General features: G+C 32.6%; 2 protein-coding genes across 2 annotated transcripts; one reads left to right on the top strand and one right to left on the bottom strand.

The window, feature by feature from the left end:
• The first annotated feature begins 2,722 nt into the window (after positions 1-2,722).
• On the top strand, positions 2,723-4,960 carry Tfb1 (Transcription factor B1). Its single transcript, XM_076400656.1, has 9 exons — positions 2,723-2,754; positions 2,814-2,971; positions 3,024-3,362; positions 3,417-3,618; positions 3,669-3,900; positions 3,955-4,146; positions 4,198-4,426; positions 4,478-4,653; positions 4,713-4,960. The coding sequence occupies exons 2-9, from the start codon at positions 2,818-2,820 to the stop codon at positions 4,827-4,829; spliced, it is 1,641 nt and encodes a 546-aa protein (XP_076256771.1). The 5' UTR covers positions 2,723-2,754; positions 2,814-2,817; the 3' UTR covers positions 4,830-4,960.
• A 470-nt stretch (positions 4,961-5,430) lies between these two features.
• On the bottom strand, positions 5,431-11,072 carry LOC143192607 (uncharacterized). The gene is made up of 4 exons (XM_076398062.1): positions 10,834-11,072; positions 6,325-6,566; positions 6,018-6,261; positions 5,431-5,955 (listed from the first exon to the last, which is right to left on the bottom strand). The coding sequence occupies exons 1-4, from the start codon at positions 11,055-11,057 to the stop codon at positions 5,709-5,711; spliced, it is 957 nt and encodes a 318-aa protein (XP_076254177.1). The 5' UTR covers positions 11,058-11,072; the 3' UTR covers positions 5,431-5,708.
• Between the last annotated feature and the right edge of the window lie 11,231 nt (positions 11,073-22,303).

The raw sequence follows: 22,303 nt of genomic DNA, 5'->3' as shown, positions 1-22,303 counted from the left end.
GTTATATTATTCAGACACAAAATAGTTAAAAGACTTATCATTATGTTAAATACCCTTTATAAGCTATAATTTTCGGCGAAACAATACGAAGTTCAGTAGATATTTGAGCCTTACTAAATCAAGTAAATAACAAAGTGTTCATTAATATTTAAAAAGCCCGCTTTAAATGTGTTATCCGCATTTAATAATAATATACTTTCTGTATTTTCATAGTATGTGGAAGTTCTTATTACAGCACTTATTGACGGTTGAACAAATAATGAAATAAGATGTATACGGTTGCTGTTAAAAGTTTATTAAGGGTTTTAAATAATAGGTGCCTGCATATATTCTCATAATTTTTCACTTTAAAAATGTAGTTATTGAGAAAAATTATGTTAATCAAAATATTGTCATTATTTTTTACAACTTTTATCCGTCTTTCTGGCAACATGGCAACACCGTATTGAATGAACCATGTTTATTTGGTAGCGTTTCAATCATTGATCTATTTTCAGACTATAACAACATATGGTACATCCATCTTAACAAGCGATAATCAGCAAGGGTTATGTCTGATGAGTAAGTTGGATGCGGTAGCACTAGCACTTCCTATTCGAGCTGCTACGGTGTACCCTTCACAACCCTTAAAACGTATTGCTGATCCTTGTCATGCAAGAAGAAGAGGACTTTGCCTCTGTTACTCGCTATTGCTACTCATTTTTTGCAATTATAAGCCATTCAATTTGCTGAATTGACGTCGGTAGACATTTGCGATAACGGTTTAATTTTGTTTTAGCGGTTCGTAATTTTGCTGATCCCACCATGTTTAAAGCAAAACTTTGTGGACTAACCCATGACTGGCGACAACACTTGGGTTGTAGTAGATCCACTAATCATCGTCTGTCATAATACGCCACAGAAAAGTTCTCATTTTTACCTAATAAGCAAGAAAACCGTGACGTTGAAAGTTCAAAATAAGGTTTTCATTCGTATGGTAGGCATTTTCTCTCCATTTGGATATTTTCTCTAGCATTTAAACGCCTGGAAACATTGATTCATCTTGTAAACCCCATCTAAACCCCCTAAAAGTTCTTTGAGAGTTTGAACTGATATTTTGTCCGATAAATCTTGCAATTCATTGTCTTTAAACTTTATTTATATTTATTCTCCAGGTAGTTTTTTATAATTAGCGACAAAATAACCAATTTTAAATCGTTGAAACTAATTACAATTGGGATATGACAGAGTAGCTACAATAAGCGTTTCCAAAAGTATCTGATGGAGAGAAGATTTTTTTAAATCATAACACTAAATGAAATAGTATATTACACCACAAGGGCCGAAAGTTGAATTTTCGGCCCTGTTCAGATTTTCGCGGACATGACGAGCAGGACCGAGATTTCAACTTTTGGCCCGTGTGGTGTATACAAATTTTTTTTTCATAGCCGGTCGATAGTACTTTATTCAATTAACTTTAAATTTTGATGAGCATGTTTTTGATGCCTGCCCTTGACATCAATAGACTTCTTCAGCAACGTATCTATATTTATTATCAATCGCGCTTCTGCATCAAAATTTCGTATATCATCTTCCTCGTCCGTGGATTCATTAGATGATAACGTATTGTTAAAGGTAGCAACGTTAATGACAACGGTAAACAATTTGTTGTAGCGACATAATAAATCAGTAGTTACGAGTATAACTACGCATAAGAAATTCTTTCCTCCCGTCGTTATAGAAGGCGCGGTTGTATTTCTCACAGGGAGTAAATGTTTAACTTCCTTCCCTGTTACTAAGGACGAAAGTACGTACATTCAACCGAGGTATGAAAAAAAATTGTTATTTGATAAAATGAAATGTCAAAACTGTCGAATTTAACACTTGGGTTAAATTGTTTCGTTATTCACATTAATATTTGACTCTAATGAAAGTACCTATAAGCAGCTATATTTTTTCTATCCAATATTAATATATTGAATGCATAAAAACACTATAAACATTTTTGGATATCTTTTTTGAAGGAAGAGAAAAGAAAGTCTAGAAAGTGACTTAATTGAAATATTGGAAGAACATTTGTTACAATAAGCCATTGTCCATAAATTATACTAGATCCAATTATCAATTATTATCAGTGCCATGAGGTTTAACATTAAGTTGCATCATTGATGGTCAATCAAGAGGATAAATGAGAGTGATATATTTAAGTATCGTAATAGTATATAACTAAAGAATTCAGATACGGCTTTAGTAAGAAATTGTAATTTGACTCGAGTTGAAAGAAGTCATAAGATGTTTATATTTACGCAAAAAAAGTAAAGAAAAGATAAACCTCATCAAACACTTCTCGTTGAGATTTTTTCAGTTCAATAAATTATTAGAGATACCGAAATCTATTATATAGTCTGATGTAACTATCAGAATCCACATGAAGAGGAAATGCTGCATAATGAAACAAATGTTATCAGTATAAATAAAATTTTTATAATCAAATAATTAGTACTAATCACTTGTATTTCTATTGTATTTATGATTTGCTCAATATTATTTGGAATTATTTAAAAATGCGATATGCGATATTTGAAAAATATTGGCATATCACATGAAATAAGAACTAACTAAATTATAAAATTTTGTTAATTGTTATTTAAATAAATTCTGTTCATTGATTTGTATTTTTTATTATTTTTTCTAATTAATGTCGATGTTAGATTCGATATCTGTCTTCATTACTATATCAACTGTCATGGAAAGTTGGGTTAATGTAATTCAATGGTTTGTATATCAAATATAAATTTTGCCGTATTTTGTAATATATAAAATCAAAATTGTAGAAGTATGGCTACATCAAGTGAAGACGTTTTACTACAAGTATCGAATGTACGATTTAAAAAAGGTGATGGAACGCTTTTTCTGATGGATCAACGTTTAATTTGGATGGTGGAAAATAGGGATACAGTTGCTGTTTCTCATCCTTATGCTGATATCAAGTGTAAATAAGTAATGCTTTAAAATAACAGTATGTTTAAATTCTCTAACTGTAGCTCAAAAGATTTCACCAGAGGGTAAAGCCAAAGTTCAATTACAAGTAGTACTTCACAATGGTGTTTCTTCGACTTTTCATTTCATCAATAAAAGTGGTATGCAAGCTCAAATTGCAGATAGAGATAGGGTGAAGGAAATGTTACAATCGTTGCTACCTAAGTTTAAAAGAAAAATAGACAAAGAATTGGAGGAAAAGAATAGGTTATTGTCAACGAATCCAACATTATTACAATTGTACAAAGACCTTGTGATGACTGAGGTTGTGTCTTCCGAAGAATTTTGGACTCAACATGCTCAACAATATACCCAAAAAAATAAACAGCCAGTTCAGGAAATTGGTATATTTGTTTTAGGTTCTAGAAAATGGAATTTCTGTACAGTATATTTTATAGGTGTTTCTGGGGCTTTTCTAGCTGATATTAAACCTCAAACTGATGGTTGTAATGGACTGAAGTATAATATAACTCCAGATATAATAGAATGCATATTTAAAACTTATCCTGCTGTTAAAAAGAAATATATAGAGAATGTGCCATCTAAATTAACAGAATCACAATTTTGGACAAAGTTTTTCCAGTCTCATTATTTTCACAGGTATAAAAAGATATAAGTAACTTATAATTTATTTTTAAATAATTTTGCAGGGATAGAAAATATGCAGAAAGTAAAGATTTATTTACAGATTGTGGAAAAATTGATGACCAAGAAATGAAGAAAGATATTCAGGGGGGAGTAAAAGATCCTTTGGTTAATTTGACTGAATTTGAAGATAAAAGTTTAGATGAAGGATATGGTGCTGGCAATGAGAAGCCAGTTGGTAATATGGGTACAGTTAGTCAGGCCATGATCAAAAGATTTAATCAACATTCAATAATGGTAAACTATTATAACTAAATTTGGTCAAAATACTATATGTAAAAATGTGCTCAGGTTCTTAAAGCAACTAATAATAAAGCAAATGGGACGTCAAATGACAATCAAAAACTTGAAACACAAGAAGAAATAACAGTCTCAGATGATCATATCAATAAGAAACAAAAAATACTTGAAAAAATTACTTATGATGATCTTCAGGGTAGTGAAAAGGAACAAAATAATGGTGTTCATCTAAATTTGTCAAAAGTAATGATAATTGAGTGAGTATAATAATGTAGTATAATTAATATGTTTTAGGTTGAGAGGTATCTTCACGGTCCGATGCCAGATACTGCAACAGAACATATAAATACTAGTGAAGTTGCCTATATCATGAGAGGTGTCATACAGGAAACCAAACAGTGGCAGAGTAGATTGCGTAATCCTAACCACACATTAGTAACTCCTTCTGCTGCAATAGTTGCCTTAGGTGAACTGTCACCAGGAGGCGCTCTGATGCGCGGTTTTCAAGAGCAGTCTCTAGCTCGTGAGTTGTTATATTAGTTTGTTTTCAATATAGTAATAATATTTGTTAAAGAGCTGGTTCCTGCTGATGTAGAAAAGGAGGTCAGAAATTTGTACTTGGCTTTGTGTGAGTTACTAGCGCACTTTTGGAAATGTTTTCCACCTACATCCTCCCAATCTGATCAAAAAATAGTTAAAATGCATGAAGCCTTACAGAGATTTCAATCAGCCAAACTAAAACCTTTTGAGGTATAGCGTTATATGTAGATATCTGCTTAATTCTTATGTTCGTCAATTTTATTTTGTAGGACAAGTTAATCCGAGAACTATCTCCATTATCTCAACATCTTACGAAACATTTGAATCAGCTTTTAAACGCTGCATATCAGAAGTTTAATAATTGGCAAAAGATCAAAATTAGATAGTTTAAATACAATCATTGTTCCAATAGCAATACTACACATTTTGTCTCTTTTGTGATACAACTTCTCTTTTATATTTATTTTTGTGCCTTTGTAAAAGTACTTTTGAATATAATTTATATTTGTTGTGTATACTTTGGGATATTTTATTGACCTGTTTATAAGAATAATTTGAAACATTTCAGTGGGAGTATGTTATTTTAAGTTAAAATAAATCATTTATTTGATAGGTTATGTTGTCTAAAATATTGTAAATCTGTTTTACTGGTTGCATGACCAATTCTTTGAAGTTATATTCAATAGGTAATTTTAATATTTAAATAGATCCAAAGATTATTTACTACTAATATTTATATAATAATAGTAATAACTGTATTATTTATTACAACATATTATTCTTGTATGTAAAACTGCACGTACATAATATTTATTAGGACTAATACGAATTTTTCACATGATATAAAAAATATTAAGATTTTGTTTATGTTTTTGTTCCAGTTTGGTTTTTTATTTACATTCTATATAGTTTGTCTGTCTATTGGAAGAGCGTTTTAGTTTTGTTTATTAAGTAGCGAGTAAAGTGTATTTTAAAGTAAGTATCATTTATTTAATTAAATGTATTTTTATATAACTTTATTTGTTAGAAAAATACAATTATACACCAATGACCCTTCGCTTGAGCTAACTTCTCGTTTTTCATAAACAGGGAGAAGCTAGGCCAGGCTTTATTCAATAATAATTTATAATGTTAAAGATAAATACAGAAAAAATGATAATTGTCTGAAGTTTGATTGTTATAAAGTTTAAAACACGCCATAGTTATATTGTGACAAGTAATTTTTTCTGTTTTTGTCTGACATGTATCACATAACAGCTTTTAAGTTAATCATAATAATAATCAGGTTTTCCTCGATAGTTGAACTGGTTGTGACTGCTTAGTCTGCCATAGTTTACATCGTCGTAATCATCAGAATAATCGTCAGATCTCCTGTATCTAGGATCCGAGTGGACATACCTGGGGTCTTCATAGACGGTGATGTGGGGTTTCTGAGGTAGGTGAGTTGCTTTTCTATAAGCTTGGTTCTGATAGTATGGATGAGGCTGTGGATGGCTTTGGTAATAATGGGGTCTATAAGAAATGTATTATTACCATATACTTTTTATATCAGACATTTGTTTATATCAGAATACCTGTCAACATATTTTTCTTCGGCGTATCTGTCATTTCCCCTATAATTATTTCCGGCGTTTCTTCTACCATAATCTTCTTTATTGTTATAGTAGTGGTTTCTATTGAATCCCTGCCTATTGTTGTGATCATTTAAATATTTCCCTTCGTTGTCGTAGAAGCCTTGTCGTCCTTGGTCGTTAGCAAAATCATGGGCGTTGTATTTGCCGCCATTGTGATGGTTTTGTCCCGCGTCTCCATAAGATCCTAGTATACAAATGCTCATACACATTTTTGTTTTTTAGATATTATATTTCGCTATATATTTACCTCTGTATCTCTTATTGACGCTTTCGTCACCTTCGTCGCTACCGTCATCGAAATAACTCGAATTACTACCGCTTTCGTCTTTGTGGTAGGTGTTTTGAAATCCGGATTTGTGATGACCCTTTTTATGGGCTACTTTAGAACCAAAGTTTCCGGCTTGTTCTCCACCCTGTTGATGGAAATTGTCTTTGTTGTAATCGTTCGTATCTAAGAAAGCGTTTTTGTTGGCCAAGTGTTCTCCATATCTGTAATTTAATACAATTTAATTTAGTTTATACTTATATTTGTGTGTATTTTGTTTGTACACCAAACTGGTTTATTGGTTATCGCATTTATCTAAGAAGTCCAATACATTTAAAATATTTTGTCGAAATTGTCCTTGTCTTGAGTAAATTTAGAATAAATATTGTTTTAATTATCAGTAATAAGCTATACTCTTATGTGGTTAAATTTTTTTAAATCAAAATGTAATACATGGTTTGTTATTTTGTGTTGTATTGTTCTATTTATTTATTGCGCTATTTTTATATTATAATATGGCATTTTAAGTTTAAATATTGCTTTGCTTTATTTGATGTATTATTTAGAAGTGCTCTTTAGTAAACCGCGGTGTTTTACTATAGTTAACATTTCATTATTGACTTAATTATTACTTTCAATAATGTCTAGCTATTAAATCTGATAGAGTGCTTCTGACCATTTCTGCATGCGTGTTTTTATTCGTTCTGTTAAAAACAATAAAAATTTGAATGTTGAAAGTCATATAATTAGTTCTTTCTGGGTCGTTCAAATCAATATAAATGTATAAATTTGAAATATTTTGGAAATGTATCTGCTGATGTTTGGATTTAAAATTATTCTTTAGGATTCCCAACAATCTAACTGTTTTAGCAATTCTGCTAGAAAAAATAATTGTTATATTGACGATAGAGTCATTCGTTCAGATAGAAGTTATTGCGATTTAAAAATGGAAAATTCCAAAGGTTATTTTCATCATATCTTGTTTTTTTTTTAATTTGGAAGAGGAAATATGCAACTCGGATTTATCGAAATGTATATGGTGTTTACGGTGATGCGTGATTAATTATCTAACGTTAGGGTCAGAATTGGTCTTTTGCATTTCAGAAAATTCTGTGCTAAATATGAACCTCGCGATGGCTAGTCGTTGACATTGTCGTTGAAATTCTTAATGATATTGGAGTAGACCAACATATTTTGCTATGTAACTAGGCATTGACCATAAAACAGTTTTACACTTCTGATGAAATTGAATGCTAAAAAAAGCTTGACGCTTGCGTTCTATATGGATTAATAGGAAAATTGGTTCGAAACGAAACGAAACCAGGTGACGAATAGTGGATCACATATAATAATAACGTGCGAAACAGGTCGTGGTGAGGATATGGAGAAGCTCCACAAGTGGTTATGAAGCGGGCTTTGACGCCAAGGAATGTAATACGAAAATATAATTTTTTAAAAATATATTTTAGAGTCTCCTTTTTACCTACTAGGCTTTATCTAGACTAGACCTACTGTTTAATGTGAGCTTCGAATCACGGTCGTCGGCCTTAAGTCTACCGACTATCGAGTGACCAACTTGGAGGTCATCGGAAGACATCCGGTCTTACCCAGTCTGGTTACTGGTGTGACTGGGATCATTTTTCTTGTCGGATTTTAGATTCTTGCCTAAAGACAATGCCACAACAGGATTCGAACCCGCGACTATCCAATGAGCAGGAGGAACGTCCTATAGCCTTTACCACTTCGACAACCAAGCCGACTATAAAAAAAATTTAAAACAATTGAAGGCACCTTTATTCATCCACAAATTATATAAGTAAATGAAGTGTTCTTTAGCAAATATGTATGCAATAATATTTTATGACGACGATCCAAATAAGTGGAGAGAAAAATATAAATTACATGTATTAATTCATTTGAATTATTAATAAGTTAGTGTAAAATTCGTAATATTCATCGACAAGTGGGTGTTGAATAATAAATATCTATTTTAAGACTTATGTTTGTATATTAAGGATGTGTTAAAAGTTTCTAGAACAAAACAGTGACTAGGACAGAAAGAGTGTAATTTTATTCATCAATTGTCGGGTCAAAATATGTTCGATTGTGAATGGCACGTTGTAACATAAATTGTTTAAAAATTTAATTCGTATCAGTACTGTTATCATAAATAGGGTTTCTAAACATGAACGCATCGAGGTTGGCAGCCTGTAGCCGATATACTGTTTTGACGGCGTCTCTTTAACTTTTTAATAACTCTTGAGAGTTATGTTGGTTGAAAAGTCATCCTTGATGATAGTTCGTATGTTTGGATAAATGACGTTCACTATATTGTAATGCATCCACAAAAAGTTACTATTTGGTGCTTATTTTTGACTGGCGTTATTAGAAAGTTGACTTATATTAACCTGGATAAGATGTGGTTCCAACACGACATCTCTATATGCACCACTTTCAGAAGTGACGTGAGTTGACATTTTCTTATCTAGTTTTCTAAAGTTGCCGGTTAATGCCAATAAACGTCAATCTACTGATGTTCTCGGTACAACAATGGTTTTTTTTTCACTAAGTGGTGAAATTCAGTGTAATTTGCATTTTGGATTTGTTCTTCGACTGTGTGTTCCCAGATTCCCCAGCTTCAGAGACATACAGAAGAATTGGTAATACTTTCATTCTTTCATATGTATCATCTTGGAGAAGCAATAGCCTCTGCAATTGATTTAATTGACTTATCTAGACAAGTTTATAAATTCGAGCATCGGCCTTTTCGGCCCGATCAGACGGGAATATTTATTAACACTTACTTGATGCCCTGAACTCAGATTTTCAATCCGTGTGTCAAAATTGGTTCCATTTTTTGAGATCGCATTCGTCGATAGCATTACGCTCTTATATTGCATTAGCTATCCTTTGGAATATGAGTTTGTGCTGTGATTGTGTTCGGAACGTATGAAAATGTAGAGACAACGGTGCAAAGTCGATTACGTACGATTAAAGTATTTTGGTTACATTTGTGGATGTTATATGTTGTATAAACGTAGAAATATCATGACAAATGCACTCAAAGATGGCTGACAAGCAATGAGTACTGAAAATTTGTTTGTAATGCGCGCAGAACAAAGCTGAAAAAACATTTAGATGATTGCTACTTTTGTTCAATGAATGTCGTCGGTATAAATGCAAAAATAGCATAATATAAATATCCTGACGTACTCAATTCAGTTTCTCGACACAAGACATTTCCACGCATGGACAGTGATCTATTGCCCATTTACCCAGGTACAAGTACAAGAAATGCAATAAAAGCATTTAATTTCGCAAAGTGAACTGAATGATTTGATTCGTGATTTAAATTTATCAAAACATAAACCAGAATTGCTTCCATCAGGGATCATAAAACAAGCACGTAGTCGAAAATTTGTTGCAAAATTACAATAAGGTTGAAGCTCAAATATCTGTCAATATGCATTATTTGCATTCACATCTTGGTTTTATCCCAAGAAGCTTGGGCGACTCTAGCGATGAGTAATGAGAGCGCCTACACCAAAATATGGCAAATATTAAAAGGCGATACCAAGTATTTTGAGACGTGGGCTTGACGAACAATTACTGGTGGTCCTTAATGGGTGAAACAAACAGTGAATAGATATAAAAGACTCAGTCCAAACTCTGTTCATTTCTGATTTATACTTTTTAATTCAGTTAAATATTGAATTTATTGAATATTTCGAAAACGTCTTCTGATTTGGATTCAGCAATTTACCTTTTAAATAGCTTTTGGTTGCTGCTTGTATATAATATATAAATATTTTACATAATATAAGAAATAATTTTGTTTAATTGAATCTTTTTCTGCCATTAGAAATTTTTGTAGTATTTATTATTGTTTAATTTTAATATTTTCACTACCAAAACAAGATAAGTCTTCTATGTTGTTGAAATATTGCTTGTTGGTTATCAAATAAGTGTTATAGCAACACATCGCTAGAAAAATCAAATAAAAATCAGTAGAATAGAAAAACGATAAAAATACAAATAAGGGGTTTTAGTAATAATAAATTAAAGTTCTGTGATGCAAAGACATAACAATATTAACACGTTAAAAAAATACAGAAATTTATTGATATTATTAGAATAATTAAATGGTGAAATTAAGGAAAATATTATCTATGTTATAAAAATCAATATACTATAAATTGTTGTTTATCTCGATTTGCAAGCCATAAAGTTTTAATTACTTTGATTTTCGTAAATCTGTTTTACATTGGTGATTTTTCCACTTTATTTATGGAAACTTTGTGGAAAGAAATGTATTATATTTGGGTTATATAAGAAACTAAGAAACAGTAGTGCAAACAAAGGTTTTTTTTTGAAGAAAAATATGACTTGTCTCTCATTTTCATGTCAAAATCTCGTTTGAGAATAATGAAATATTTGGAATACAGAAGTTTAAAATTAATATAAATATTGGCGTGAATTATATAATCCTACCTTCCCGCATCTTTTGCTGCCGAAAATTTCGATTGTCCATTCTGATTGAAACCGTCGGCACCTTCAAAATTCGCGATACCCTTCCGGAATTGCACGTCGTGCAAATTCTCGTCCTGTTCCTCCCCGTGATTCTTCAACAACCCACTTTTGATCACCACCGAACCCCCATCGACCCCGATCAACCCCAACCAGACCGATACCCAGACGACGGTTAGTGATACCATGATGATTTGCGACGAGACCGCGGTACTGAAATGTCGAAGAGCAATTCTGGTTTGGGGCTTTTATATCTATGCGGTGTTATTTCGGCCTTCCTCGAACAATCGGTTCCAATATCCTGTGCCGTGCTGAGATTTTCATGGTTTAATGTGACGACGAATGTCGCGTATTCCTACGTGAAGCAAAGACATCGAAAAAGTGCTTGGTAATGCTTTAACCATCGTCGGGTGACGGTGTCGTTCAGTTAATTTTTTTGCCGGAGACGGAATGTCCGATGATGGTTTGCATTAGCGATTGTAAAATGTTTGAAATTTTCATGTAAAAACAGTTATAATTTTGTACGGTTGGTTCATTCTTGATTATACATTTTTACTGACTGAGGTGTTAAAATCAGTTTCTTACATTTTTGTAGTCATATAAATATACACTGCTTGCCAAAAATATTGCTCGGATATCGCAACAATTCGCATTTAAATTATCTGGGCTATACACTGATTTTTAAGCTTTGTGAGAGGCTATATTTTCTGGATTCATTTTTTTGTGATTATTTTTTCTCACAAATGCCAGGCTATTATCTGTAATGTACTGAACACACCTTAGTATATATGCAATAAAGGCTAGCAATGCCTGTGAAACAATTTTTGTTATCTATATAACTGTAAATGTTCAAAACTAGATAAATAATACCTAGGACAGGTGCGGTTATGTTGATTAACAATGGTTTGTTGTCTAAAGCCTTAGTAATGACATCCACATACACATATGACGGCTATACAAAAGTTAATATAAATACACCATCTGTTGCGAATATTTTTAAAAATATTAATCTTTAATTTAATCACAGAAAATACAATGAAGTGCGATGACCCAGTCTTCCTGGTTATACGACACCCTGCTGATATTGTAGATTGGTCCCAAGCTGAGCTAGAGACATATTGTAGACCTTTTAAATTAGTTAATATTTACTACCAGAGCATTACACTTTGTGTGGGCTATATGAAAAAACGTCATTAAATGGTATAAAATCAGAAAAGCCTATCAGTAGGACCGGAAGTTGAAATGAAGGAATGGATAACAAATAGAAGCAAATATAAACGAATTACTAATTGCGATCTCAAGTGCAAAACATATTTTAGTACAAGAAATAAGAAGAATCATCTTTCGGTTAATCAACAGAATAATTTTGTCAGGTCAAATCGCGGTAATGTTATAATTTTAATTTTCTATAACGTCTAATCGAAATAATATTACTCTTTTTTAGAAGATCATTAACTGAATCTCTAAAATTTGTATAACAGGTCAATTGAAAAATGCTCGGCCTACCATAGTAAAACACTTTCTTTTGGCAAAACTACTTTTTTTATTCAACATAATTCTCTTCAAGAGTGATACACTGATTATAGCGACCCTCCAGCTTTTTTATAGTACGATACCATTTTTGTAGTACGATTTGTCCTTTGCTTCAAAATAGGCCTCAGTCAGCATAATAACGCTATATAATAGTCGCTGTTGATGGTCCTTCCTTTTTCAAGGTAGTCAATGAAAATTATTCCATGCGCATCCCAAAATACAGACGCCATAACCTTGCCAACCGACTGTTGTGTTTTCCCACGCTTTAGAGCGGGTTCATCGTGTGCAGTCCACTCGGATGACTGTCGATTGAACTTCGGAGTGAAATGCTGGAGCCATGTTTCATCCATTGGCACATATCGACGCAAAACTCGGGTTTATTACGCTTGCTCATCTTCAAACACTGCTCCGAATCATCAACTCGTCGTTGTTTTTGGTCAAAGGTGAGTCCGTGCGGCACCCACTTTGCACAGAGCTTTCTCATACCCAAATATTCGTGATTGATATGAGGTACACGTTCAGTTGATATCTTTAGACTGTCTGCTATTTCATTCAATTTCCATTTACGGTCATTCAAAGTCTTTTTGTGGATGTTTTCGTCGGTAAAAACCTCTTTTGGGTATCCACTGCGTTCACCGTCTTTGGTGCTCATCTCACCACGTTTAAACTTAGTATAGCAATCCTTGATGGTTGATTTTCCTGGGGTAGTGTTCGGAAACTCGGCATCAAGACAAATTTTTTCTTCAACTGTATTTTTCCCTTCAAAAAGCAGTATCTCATCAACATGCGAAATTCTTTTTTTTATCCTTTTTTTTTCACAATAACAAGAGTTGCTTCACTCAAAACGCTATAATTCACAAACTAATGATCCGACAGCTGTCAAATTTATACCCGCATCTTTTGAGGATTAGGGCTAATTCAAAAACGTATGGATTTAATTCTGGTACAGCCATATATGTGTCATGCTGGGGACTTTTCAATTGACCTGTTATATGCTCTTTTAGTTGTTTTTGCTCCCTTTAAACGTCTTATACCGGACACTATTCGCTCAGCTCAATATCGTCTTGATTCAGATGTGCAGTAATGGATTCATGCTCCATCTGTTATTTCATATTGATGCAGGAAGTTTTTCATTTTGATTCAGTGGCTCCAAACAGTATTCTGAATTATCGACATTATCAAAGTTAAAATATTAGACTGTTAAAATATCTGACATCTTCCAGATTCTTTTCAGGCAACAACTTTTCTTGACCAGAACATTCAGCATCATCGTTGTTATATTTATCATCAAGCTATATTCAAAAGAATGTTTACATTTATAAAGTGAATAGACTAAAATTATTAAGCCATGTATAGTTGTAAGCCACAACTTTTTTCCACAATACAGAATTTATTTCTTAAATATAATATACAAATGGAAACTTCATTTATAAACTTAATCTATAAAAAAGTAGTGGCCCTTGTACTAGTAGGTCCTTGATATTAAAATGATTTTGAATAGTTTTATGACTTTCATACCACTTTTATACAGTTCACGAAGCTATCAATGGTTTTGGAATATTGATTTTTTTGTTTCAATTTTCATTACCTTATTTTTAAATATTAATTTTATCTTAATTTTTTTCATTATTATTAGTGGTATGAAAAGGAAATAACAAATGTATTCTTAAATATAAAGTTTTTATTGGAAAGTTTTTCTGATATTTTTGTTTTATTGTTTAATGAATGTACATAGAAGTTGAAATAGATTTAAATGTGTAACACTTATGTTATACTTAACTGAATATTATAATATATTTTATAATATTTTCATAATTACATAATTTCCTTTTTTATATGAAATTTTTTGTACCCTTATGACACAGTCTCATCTACCTTAATACCTTTCTTCGATCAGTTTTCGATTCTGTTGGAGCTTCTTTTTTGTTTGTCATAATAATTTTGTAGATTATGAGGAAGTTTATGCGGATGACTGTGGAGAAAGTGTAATTTTATGCTCATATTTGCTTCAAGTTTTGAGCTTGCCAACATCTTTTTTTTTATGATTTGGGGTTTAATTGTAGAAACTTTTTACCATCAGTACAAACTATACATTTCTAGCTATGGTATCTTTCATTGGTTGTCCAAATTGAAGGGCAATTAAGTATTCCAAATTTAACCTTTTGATACAAATGTAGGCATACAAATGCACTTGTTCAGTGCTTTGACGAACAGTTTCGTCACAGCCAGCTAAAATAAAAAACAAACCAGCCAAACCAAAAACAGACCAACCTGTCTCATTCATTCACGATTCAGGTGATTTTTTAAAACAGATGGGCGGAGAATTAGAGCCGTATTATATAACACCTTCCTCCTAAAGAAACGGTCACAGAGATATACGTGGACCTTATTCCTTCTGGACATATTATAGTTGTTATACATTTGTTTGAACACCTTTGAAAATCTTCAAAATGAATTCGAACTTCATATTCCTATAGTATAGCGATAAAACACTGGGCTATTATAATCCGCTTTTGGTGGCCGTTCACATTGAATTACAAGCTTCTGTTCAAATTCCAGTAAATTATTTTAATTCAGACCAACTTCAGTCCGCCTTTGGTGGCCTTATACCTTAAACTGTGATGCATGTGCCGGAAATTCACGGACTAGGGGTGTATTTCACGGCTTGAGTGGTTCTAACTTGGAATAGTCTTGGCTAGGGGTCGTGGAGCACCTTCAATCCGCCTTTTAGGGCCTTAGAGCTTCAGTTGCGATTGCGGACAACTGCGGAACGATTGCGAATCCAATGTCAACCTGTCTTCTTTTCCTGATAATTAATTTAATTCCGTAATTGAAGATATCTATGTATATATACATGAGTTGTGAGTTGTTAATTATTTTAACTGAAATTATTGAAAACTATGAAATTGACATTACATAGAAAACGCAGAAAATAGTAGAAATCCGTAGGGGTGTCTTGGGTAACAAAATATTTTTTGTTGAGCTGTGTAATTCCTCGCGTGGACGTCGCAGTTCATACGATCAGGTTAGTTAGAGAAAGAAGAGGTTACTAATACTTCGTTTATTTACCTGTCCATTAACATGAAAATCAGTTTCACTAAAAAACAAAATTTTGGTAAATTCTGAAAAAGCTCAATTACCTGGTTTATGAGTACTGTTTTCTAGGGCTTTCTTAATAACTACACCAATTTGAAGTAACGATGTAGTTTTAGTTCGTCCTGCAAAACGATTCATAGTAAACATTTGAAATATTAATACAAAATTTACAATATGTCGTCCTATATACCTGACTGAATTCTAATAGGCCCAAAATCCAATTAAAATTTCAAACGCTTTTTCACATGCCTCAACTGTTGAAATGACACAGTGGTTTTTGGATTAATAAAAAATGTCATCTATCTGCGGGATATTTTCATCTGTAATAATTGATAGAATGATTCATTCGTAGAAAACGGGTATCCAATGGTGTTTAAATCAAATTGTGTATTGTGTCTATAATTGTATCCATTACTAAGTATTAAGTTTTGCGTTGATTTTAAGTTGATGTATTATTGTCTCGTTTATTGAATTGTTACTTTAATTAACGATTTTTTATATGATTTCTGTTAATTAATCATTTACTGTTTGATATTTGTCATATAATATCATCGTTTATAAATGAAGCTTCGTATCATCTACAACTATCTTTTCTGACAATAGCAATAGCTACTTTGTCGATTGTCTATGATTATACCTCCTCACGTGCTCACCAGCATGTATTTTGTGTGGCCTGATGACGATATGATGCTGTCAGAGGGCATCTCATTGAATGCTATATTTGATATTTTGAATAATCGTTGTTTTGATGGAAAAATGCTTGTATTTCTTAAATAGTAGTTTGCTTCAGTGTTAGATTCTGAGCAAATAATCCTATTAAAATAGGCCTCCGAATAGCCCAAAAAAGCATCTTGTTAGAATTAATGCATTTGGTAATGGTAACAGAGCTCCTAGTAAGTTATAAACGTGCCCTGGTATCGTTAGTTCTTTAAGATTTTGATACAAATAAAATTATGATGAATGAGAAACAAATTTAAAAGTTACTCAATCATTTTTATGGTGTAACATCTTATCAACGTGGACGTACAGTCCAACCATAGAAGTTTTGTAGATGCATCATCTAAATTTTTGACGTCAAAACGTCGCAATGTTACTACATCAACTCTGAGTTTTAGTTCAGTTTGGCTTTGATATACAACAAAATTCTAATCTAAATAAAATAATTAAACAAAAATACTCTTATTAAATATAATTTATTTTAACTTTATAGTACATTTAATGCATATATTATCGAAGGATTTAAAATTATAATTAACAACACAGGTATAATAGTTCGTAGGTTAGAGTTGTTTAATTATATTTGCATTGAACTCTTTTCCACACCACCCATGAGGTAGTATTCTAGGCACATATTTTTAAGCAGTAGTATCCCCCTGGAGGCCTAATCGACCTAAGTAACAATTATATATCAAAATAATGTATTTTACTTTCATTCGAGAGCATATTTACCTTTTTACGTTTACTTCTTGTTTCCTTCGATGGTGTGTTTACTTATCAAGTCATCTTAAGCCATCTTGTTATCACTGTATTTTTTATTTCCTCTGCTACTATCTGTGTAGACGATTCTTTATAAAATTAATCACTGAATTCTGCCTAATTCATTTACCATATCTACAAAACAGTTAGTATTCATTATCTCCTCATACATTCTAACCGAATGCTACAATACCATTTTCTAAAGTTATATTCTATTAATTATGTGCATACCTTTAGTTGTTCTCACTCTATTTCTAGCATTGCACAGCATTATCACATATCCTGAAAGTTTCCTTTAGTCATTTTCACTTTCCGAGTCACAGTCCAAGTCAATCACTTAACCGTTAATTTATAATCTGTCTAAAATATGGTCACGGTTCACCATTTAATCAATTATTTTCTCCATTATCTAACATGAGCAGTCAATTAAGATACAACTTATAGACCAGTCTATAAGACACCGGTTTTGCTCAGATTGACCATTGGCGCGAAAGGGATGGCTGCGCCTTGTCGCATTTTACCTCTAAGCTTATGGACAATCATAATTATAAATAATTCACAGCTTGAATTATATTCGTGGTCTGACTGGATACGAACTCTCGACTATTGCATTAAAATATTGTTATTAATTTAATATTATGGAATTAATTCACATAACCTGTTTCATTATTTATTTCTATTTTTTGTAACGTTAATTCTTAATAAATTTAAATATAAAGCTTAACAGAATCGAATAAATAAACGGACAATGAAGTTTTTTCATTTGCCGTTCCGAATTCCGCTACTATGATTGTAACATTTCAGTGCCGATGCTCTTTTTTCGCACAGATACGGACGAAAACGTTAGCGACGTGAAGGAAAACAAAACCATTAAACGTCGTGATATCATCGAGATGTCTTCTATTAAAGTCGCAGCAGCGAGAGGAGCAAAAAACATCTCCGTCTATCGGAGATGGGTTTTTTAACGGTTCTTTTTGACGTTCAATTTATCTTTCAGTTGCAATAAATCCAACTTTATTGATATGTTGCTGGGTTTTTTTTCTGATTCGATATGATGGAAAGCTATTTTAAAATCATACAAGAAGCTGTATTGTTCTTTGGAAGATTTGTTTGAAAAGTCTTAGCTGTATAAGCAATCTCAAACAAAATAGGTAAATATTAAGACAGAATTGTACATATTAATACTATCTGTTGACTTTTAAATTCGGCAATTTTGGCAATGCTTGATATGAATGATATTTTATGTGGCATTATAATTCCACTTCAGACATTCATTACTATTTTTACTTTTTTTAGTTTAATGTGTTTATACTGTTTAGTTTTTTTAATATTCGGAATGCGTGCCTCAGATAGATTATATAGTAGGTTGCAACGTTTTGTTTTACTAGTCTGTATTTTAGCCGTTTTTTTTTAAATTTATATTTTAAAGTCTCCTTTTACCAACGAGGGTTTTTCTGGACTGGTCTTACAGTTTAACGTGCGCTCCAAATCACGGTCCTCGGCATTAAGCCTACCGACTGGCGAGTGACCAACTTAGAAATCATCCCAGAAGACATCCGTCTTACCTAGCCTAACTGGCGTGACTGGAATCATTTTTCTTACCGGATTTTGCACTCTTGCCTAAGGAGAATCACAAATGTTAAACAACCACAAACATAAATTTACTACCATGCCCTAGCATGATTGAAACCTTTTATCAAGGAGGGTTTATCTGGACTGGACTTACAGTTTAACGTGGGCTCCAAATCACGGTCCTCGGCATTAAGCCTACCGACTGGCGAGTGACCAACTTAGAAATTATCCCAGAAGACATCCGTCTTATCTAGCCTAACTGGCGTGACTGGAATCATTTTTCTTATCGGATTTTGCACTCTTGCCTAAGGACAATCACAAATGTTAAACAATCACAAACATAAATTTACGACCACGCCTCAGCATGATTCAAACCCGCGACTATCGAAACAGTAGGCTAATCGTCCTATCGCCTTTACCACTGCGCCAACCAAGCTGGCTTACCCATTGTTGATTTATTCAAATAGAGAGCATTAACATGTGGTTATTGTTAAATATATCATTCATGTCGGTACAAGAGCCAATTCCTAGTATGTAGAAAAGAACAAGAAGAACAACTATAGAGCGTTGTAGTTTGTTTTTAGCGGCTGTTCAAAAAGGCATAAAAGATCAGCGATATAAATAAACTCTCTCTTATTCCAAAGCCATAAGTACTATCATTAATTCCACCCCGTCCCGAATTATTATTTATTACAAGTAGGAAGATGACTGTATGCAATAGATGGCGAAATTAAACCGTATAAATACGGGGTTTAACAGAGTTACATGTAGGATAAAAAGATAGATAGAGGACTGGAAGATACTTGCAACTTGTTCTATCTTTGTTCGAATGGCATTTTAAATGGAACAATAGACAGAATTATTTATATCAGGAAATGAGTTGGTATAATTACTGAAACAACAAGATAACAATATTTAATTGCTGTATGTAAAAAATGCACCAAAAAGTTGGAACACAATATTCAATGAATTGGTCGTTCAGAAAAGATAACTAATAATATTAAATTTAATAAAAGGACACCAAGAGCAATCAAAGAACTTAATGGAGAGCCTTTATGATTAATTTAAAATCAGAAAAATAAAAGAAGTAGAGCGGTTTCTTGGAATGGAAATAGGAAAGACAGAAGAATGATTAAAGATTCATCAAAAACATATCTTTCAAGGATTGGTTGAGGAATTCAGCACGGAATAATGCAAGACGATAGCAACACCAATGGAAGTCAATTTCAACATCAGCGAAAAAGATATAATTTAAAACGTACCATATAGAAGATTAATATGCAGTCTTAGGTACTTTTCATTAGTTACGAGACCAGACATTGTATATAGTAATTCATATCGAAGCAGACATTTAGACAATGCCCGTGTATAGATTTGTTATATTACTCAGGCAATTCATATGATAGTATTTATTTTCCATTTGATTTTTTTTCTATGAATCCAAGGAAAATACATGTAAACCTTATTGAAATGATGACTTATTTACTCCTAGAATATTTCTTTTTCTGCTTTAGAGTTTATTTTCATTATATATATTCAATAAGGTTTATAATATATAATATTAATGTAATAGTGTAATATTAAAAGAATTATAAATAAAAATTTACCCAACTGTCCATTTTAAGGGGGTATTATATCCTGGAGGATGAATTTTAGGTGTTTTTTTCAAGTGAAATAAAAAAATATTTTTGGTACAAATGATTACAAATCATACCAAAAAAATTATGGTGTAATGATACTTTGAAAGTGGATATGAAATGGTCTTGTACAATATGCACTGCTCTAAAGGACGTCATTTGGAAACAATCTTGTATATTGGCCAAGAAATAGTTAGAATCATTTCGTATCCTAGGATTAGCTGTTGTATTTGATGTACACGAATTTGTTACATTCTTAGCCTACCCACTTAACTATTGACTATTCTCATTTTCTGTCTCTGGCTAGTCATCAGTGCGATCAGTAAGTGAGGTAATTCGCCGAACATTTGATTGACTTCGACGACATATGCAATTAAAATCCGATTCGAAATTATCGTTAGCATATAGTTATATCATATTTGAGATATACGTCATTATTTTTCACTTGGTTTTCACATTATCGAATGGATGTACCTCTCTAATATACTAAATATAAGATATTAAACGGTCAGTGCCAACAAATTATTTTCAATATTCAGTACATTATATATTCTAATCGCGCTTTGATGATAGTGGATTTTAATCAGTACTCACTGTCTTGAGACAAAAAATATGCTTCAAAACGCACCCATAAATATTTGACAACTAACAAAAATGTCATACCTTTAATGACACTGAAATTTTGTATGGGAAAACAAAATTGTTGTTTGCTCGTAATTATTATTATTTCATATTTCTTCACCATACAAACCTTCCCTAGATTTCCACAAATATTTTAAAATCAAAGTGAGCCAAATCGATCTAGCGGTTATCGAGTTTTAGAGAGACTAACGACCAGAAATTCATTTATATATATATAGAAGATTGTAATAATGAATTTGTAAAATTAGCAATTGGCAATCAGTTCTTTTCATTGAATTGGCTTAAAGCAGTATTTACTTTAACATGGGATCTTCCTTTAATTATTATCGCCGTCATTTAATCTGAGTAATTTGGTAAGTCCGTCGATAAACACTATCAGTTTATTGATCAATGAAACATAACTAATTGGTAAACGAACAACGAACGATAAAAATGTCGAGAGTTAGCCGAAGGAAGTTCGAGAGAGGAAGGACCCTTGCCGAAACGGAGAATACGCTTATTTGTCCTTAATCTCGAGTAAGGGGCGGTCGGGGGGAGGCTGAGGATGAAAAGATACAGCGGGAACGTCGGTGTTGGCGGCGGTGGCGGCAGCAGCAGCGGTGCTATTAGGGGAATAACAAGCTAATAATCGTCGGAAACACTCGAAAACAAAAGTGTGATTATCCTCTTTGAAACTGCTAACTAAGGTTGGACCGGGATCGAACTCCAGATTTATGTGACTAAGATTTTCTCGCCCGAGATAATTCTCGGTCCGTCCTCGGCGCCGTTTCCTGTCTCTGGTTGGATATGTGTGTGTGTGTATGTGTGTTTGCGAGTTGTTTTCCCTTCCAATTTAATTCGGTTTCGAATGGTGTTCGAAAGTTAATTTATTTTTATGACGATAAGAAATTTAGGTTGACTTGTATTGTTATACTACTGCGGCGTTTTCGTGTATGACATCGATTGTTTCAAAAATTGTTTTATGCATTTCCCCTATGACTTCTTCATTTAAGTTAAATTACAGTGGTAGATTTGTATTGCTGCTTTAGAGATGATATTTATAACACATTAATAAATAGGTGACTCAATGAATGATATCCTCATCATCAGTCCATAGCAGACGCTTAGGGGGAGTGTTCAATACGCTTTTGTTGGTGCCTCAGAATGAATATTCTTCATTAAATTTCGCCACAGTTAGTGAATGGCCGCGGTAGTTCTGGTTTTGGACAATGTCGGTCTTCTATTTTTCATATTCGATGATGGTCTTGTTCGGAATATTTCGGTCTATCTTTCGTCCAAAAGAACGATTTCGCCACAGAATTCGTTCACTTTTCATTATTTTAATCTAGTTGAAAAGATACATAATGCTGTCTGATACGTTCGAACATGTAACCGAATCAACCTTCAAAAATCATCCGTTTGTCCAACGTATGCAAAATTCTTCGAAACAATAGCGATAAGAGTTTATAAACTGGCAAGCGGTTTTTTAATGCTTTGCT

Source organism: Rhynchophorus ferrugineus, unplaced genomic scaffold (genome assembly GCF_030347505.1).
Source record: "Rhynchophorus ferrugineus isolate W39M unplaced genomic scaffold, kcgeb_rfMv2 rfM3, whole genome shotgun sequence".
NCBI lineage: Eukaryota > Metazoa > Arthropoda > Insecta > Coleoptera > Curculionidae > Rhynchophorus > Rhynchophorus ferrugineus.
The sequence above is the reverse complement of the archived record's forward strand: the minus strand, read 5'-3'. Positions and strand labels throughout refer to the sequence as shown.

What these genes read in the sequence shown, in the direction of transcription:
- LOC143192607 (XM_076398062.1), bottom strand. Translation starts at nt 11,057, where the DNA reads ATGGTATCACTAACCGTCGTCTGGGTATCGGTCTGGTTGGGGTTGATC. An exon ending in GCAGCAAAAGATGCGGGAAG is followed by an intron (nt 6,567 to 10,833) that starts GTAGGATTATAT and finishes ATTAAATTACAG; the next exon opens with ATATGGAGAACACTTGGCCA. An exon ending in CGTCAATAAGAGATACAGAG is followed by an intron (nt 6,262 to 6,324) that starts GTAAATATATAG and finishes TTTGTATACTAG; the next exon opens with GATCTTATGGAGACGCGGGA.
- Tfb1 (XM_076400656.1), top strand. Translation starts at nt 2,818, where the DNA reads ATGGCTACATCAAGTGAAGACGTTTTACTACAAGTATCGAATGTACGA. An exon ending in ACAGCCAGTTCAGGAAATTG is followed by an intron (nt 3,363 to 3,416) that starts GTATATTTGTTT and finishes TATATTTTATAG; the next exon opens with GTGTTTCTGGGGCTTTTCTA. An exon ending in TTCATCTAAATTTGTCAAAA is followed by an intron (nt 4,147 to 4,197) that starts GTAATGATAATT and finishes AATATGTTTTAG; the next exon opens with GTTGAGAGGTATCTTCACGG.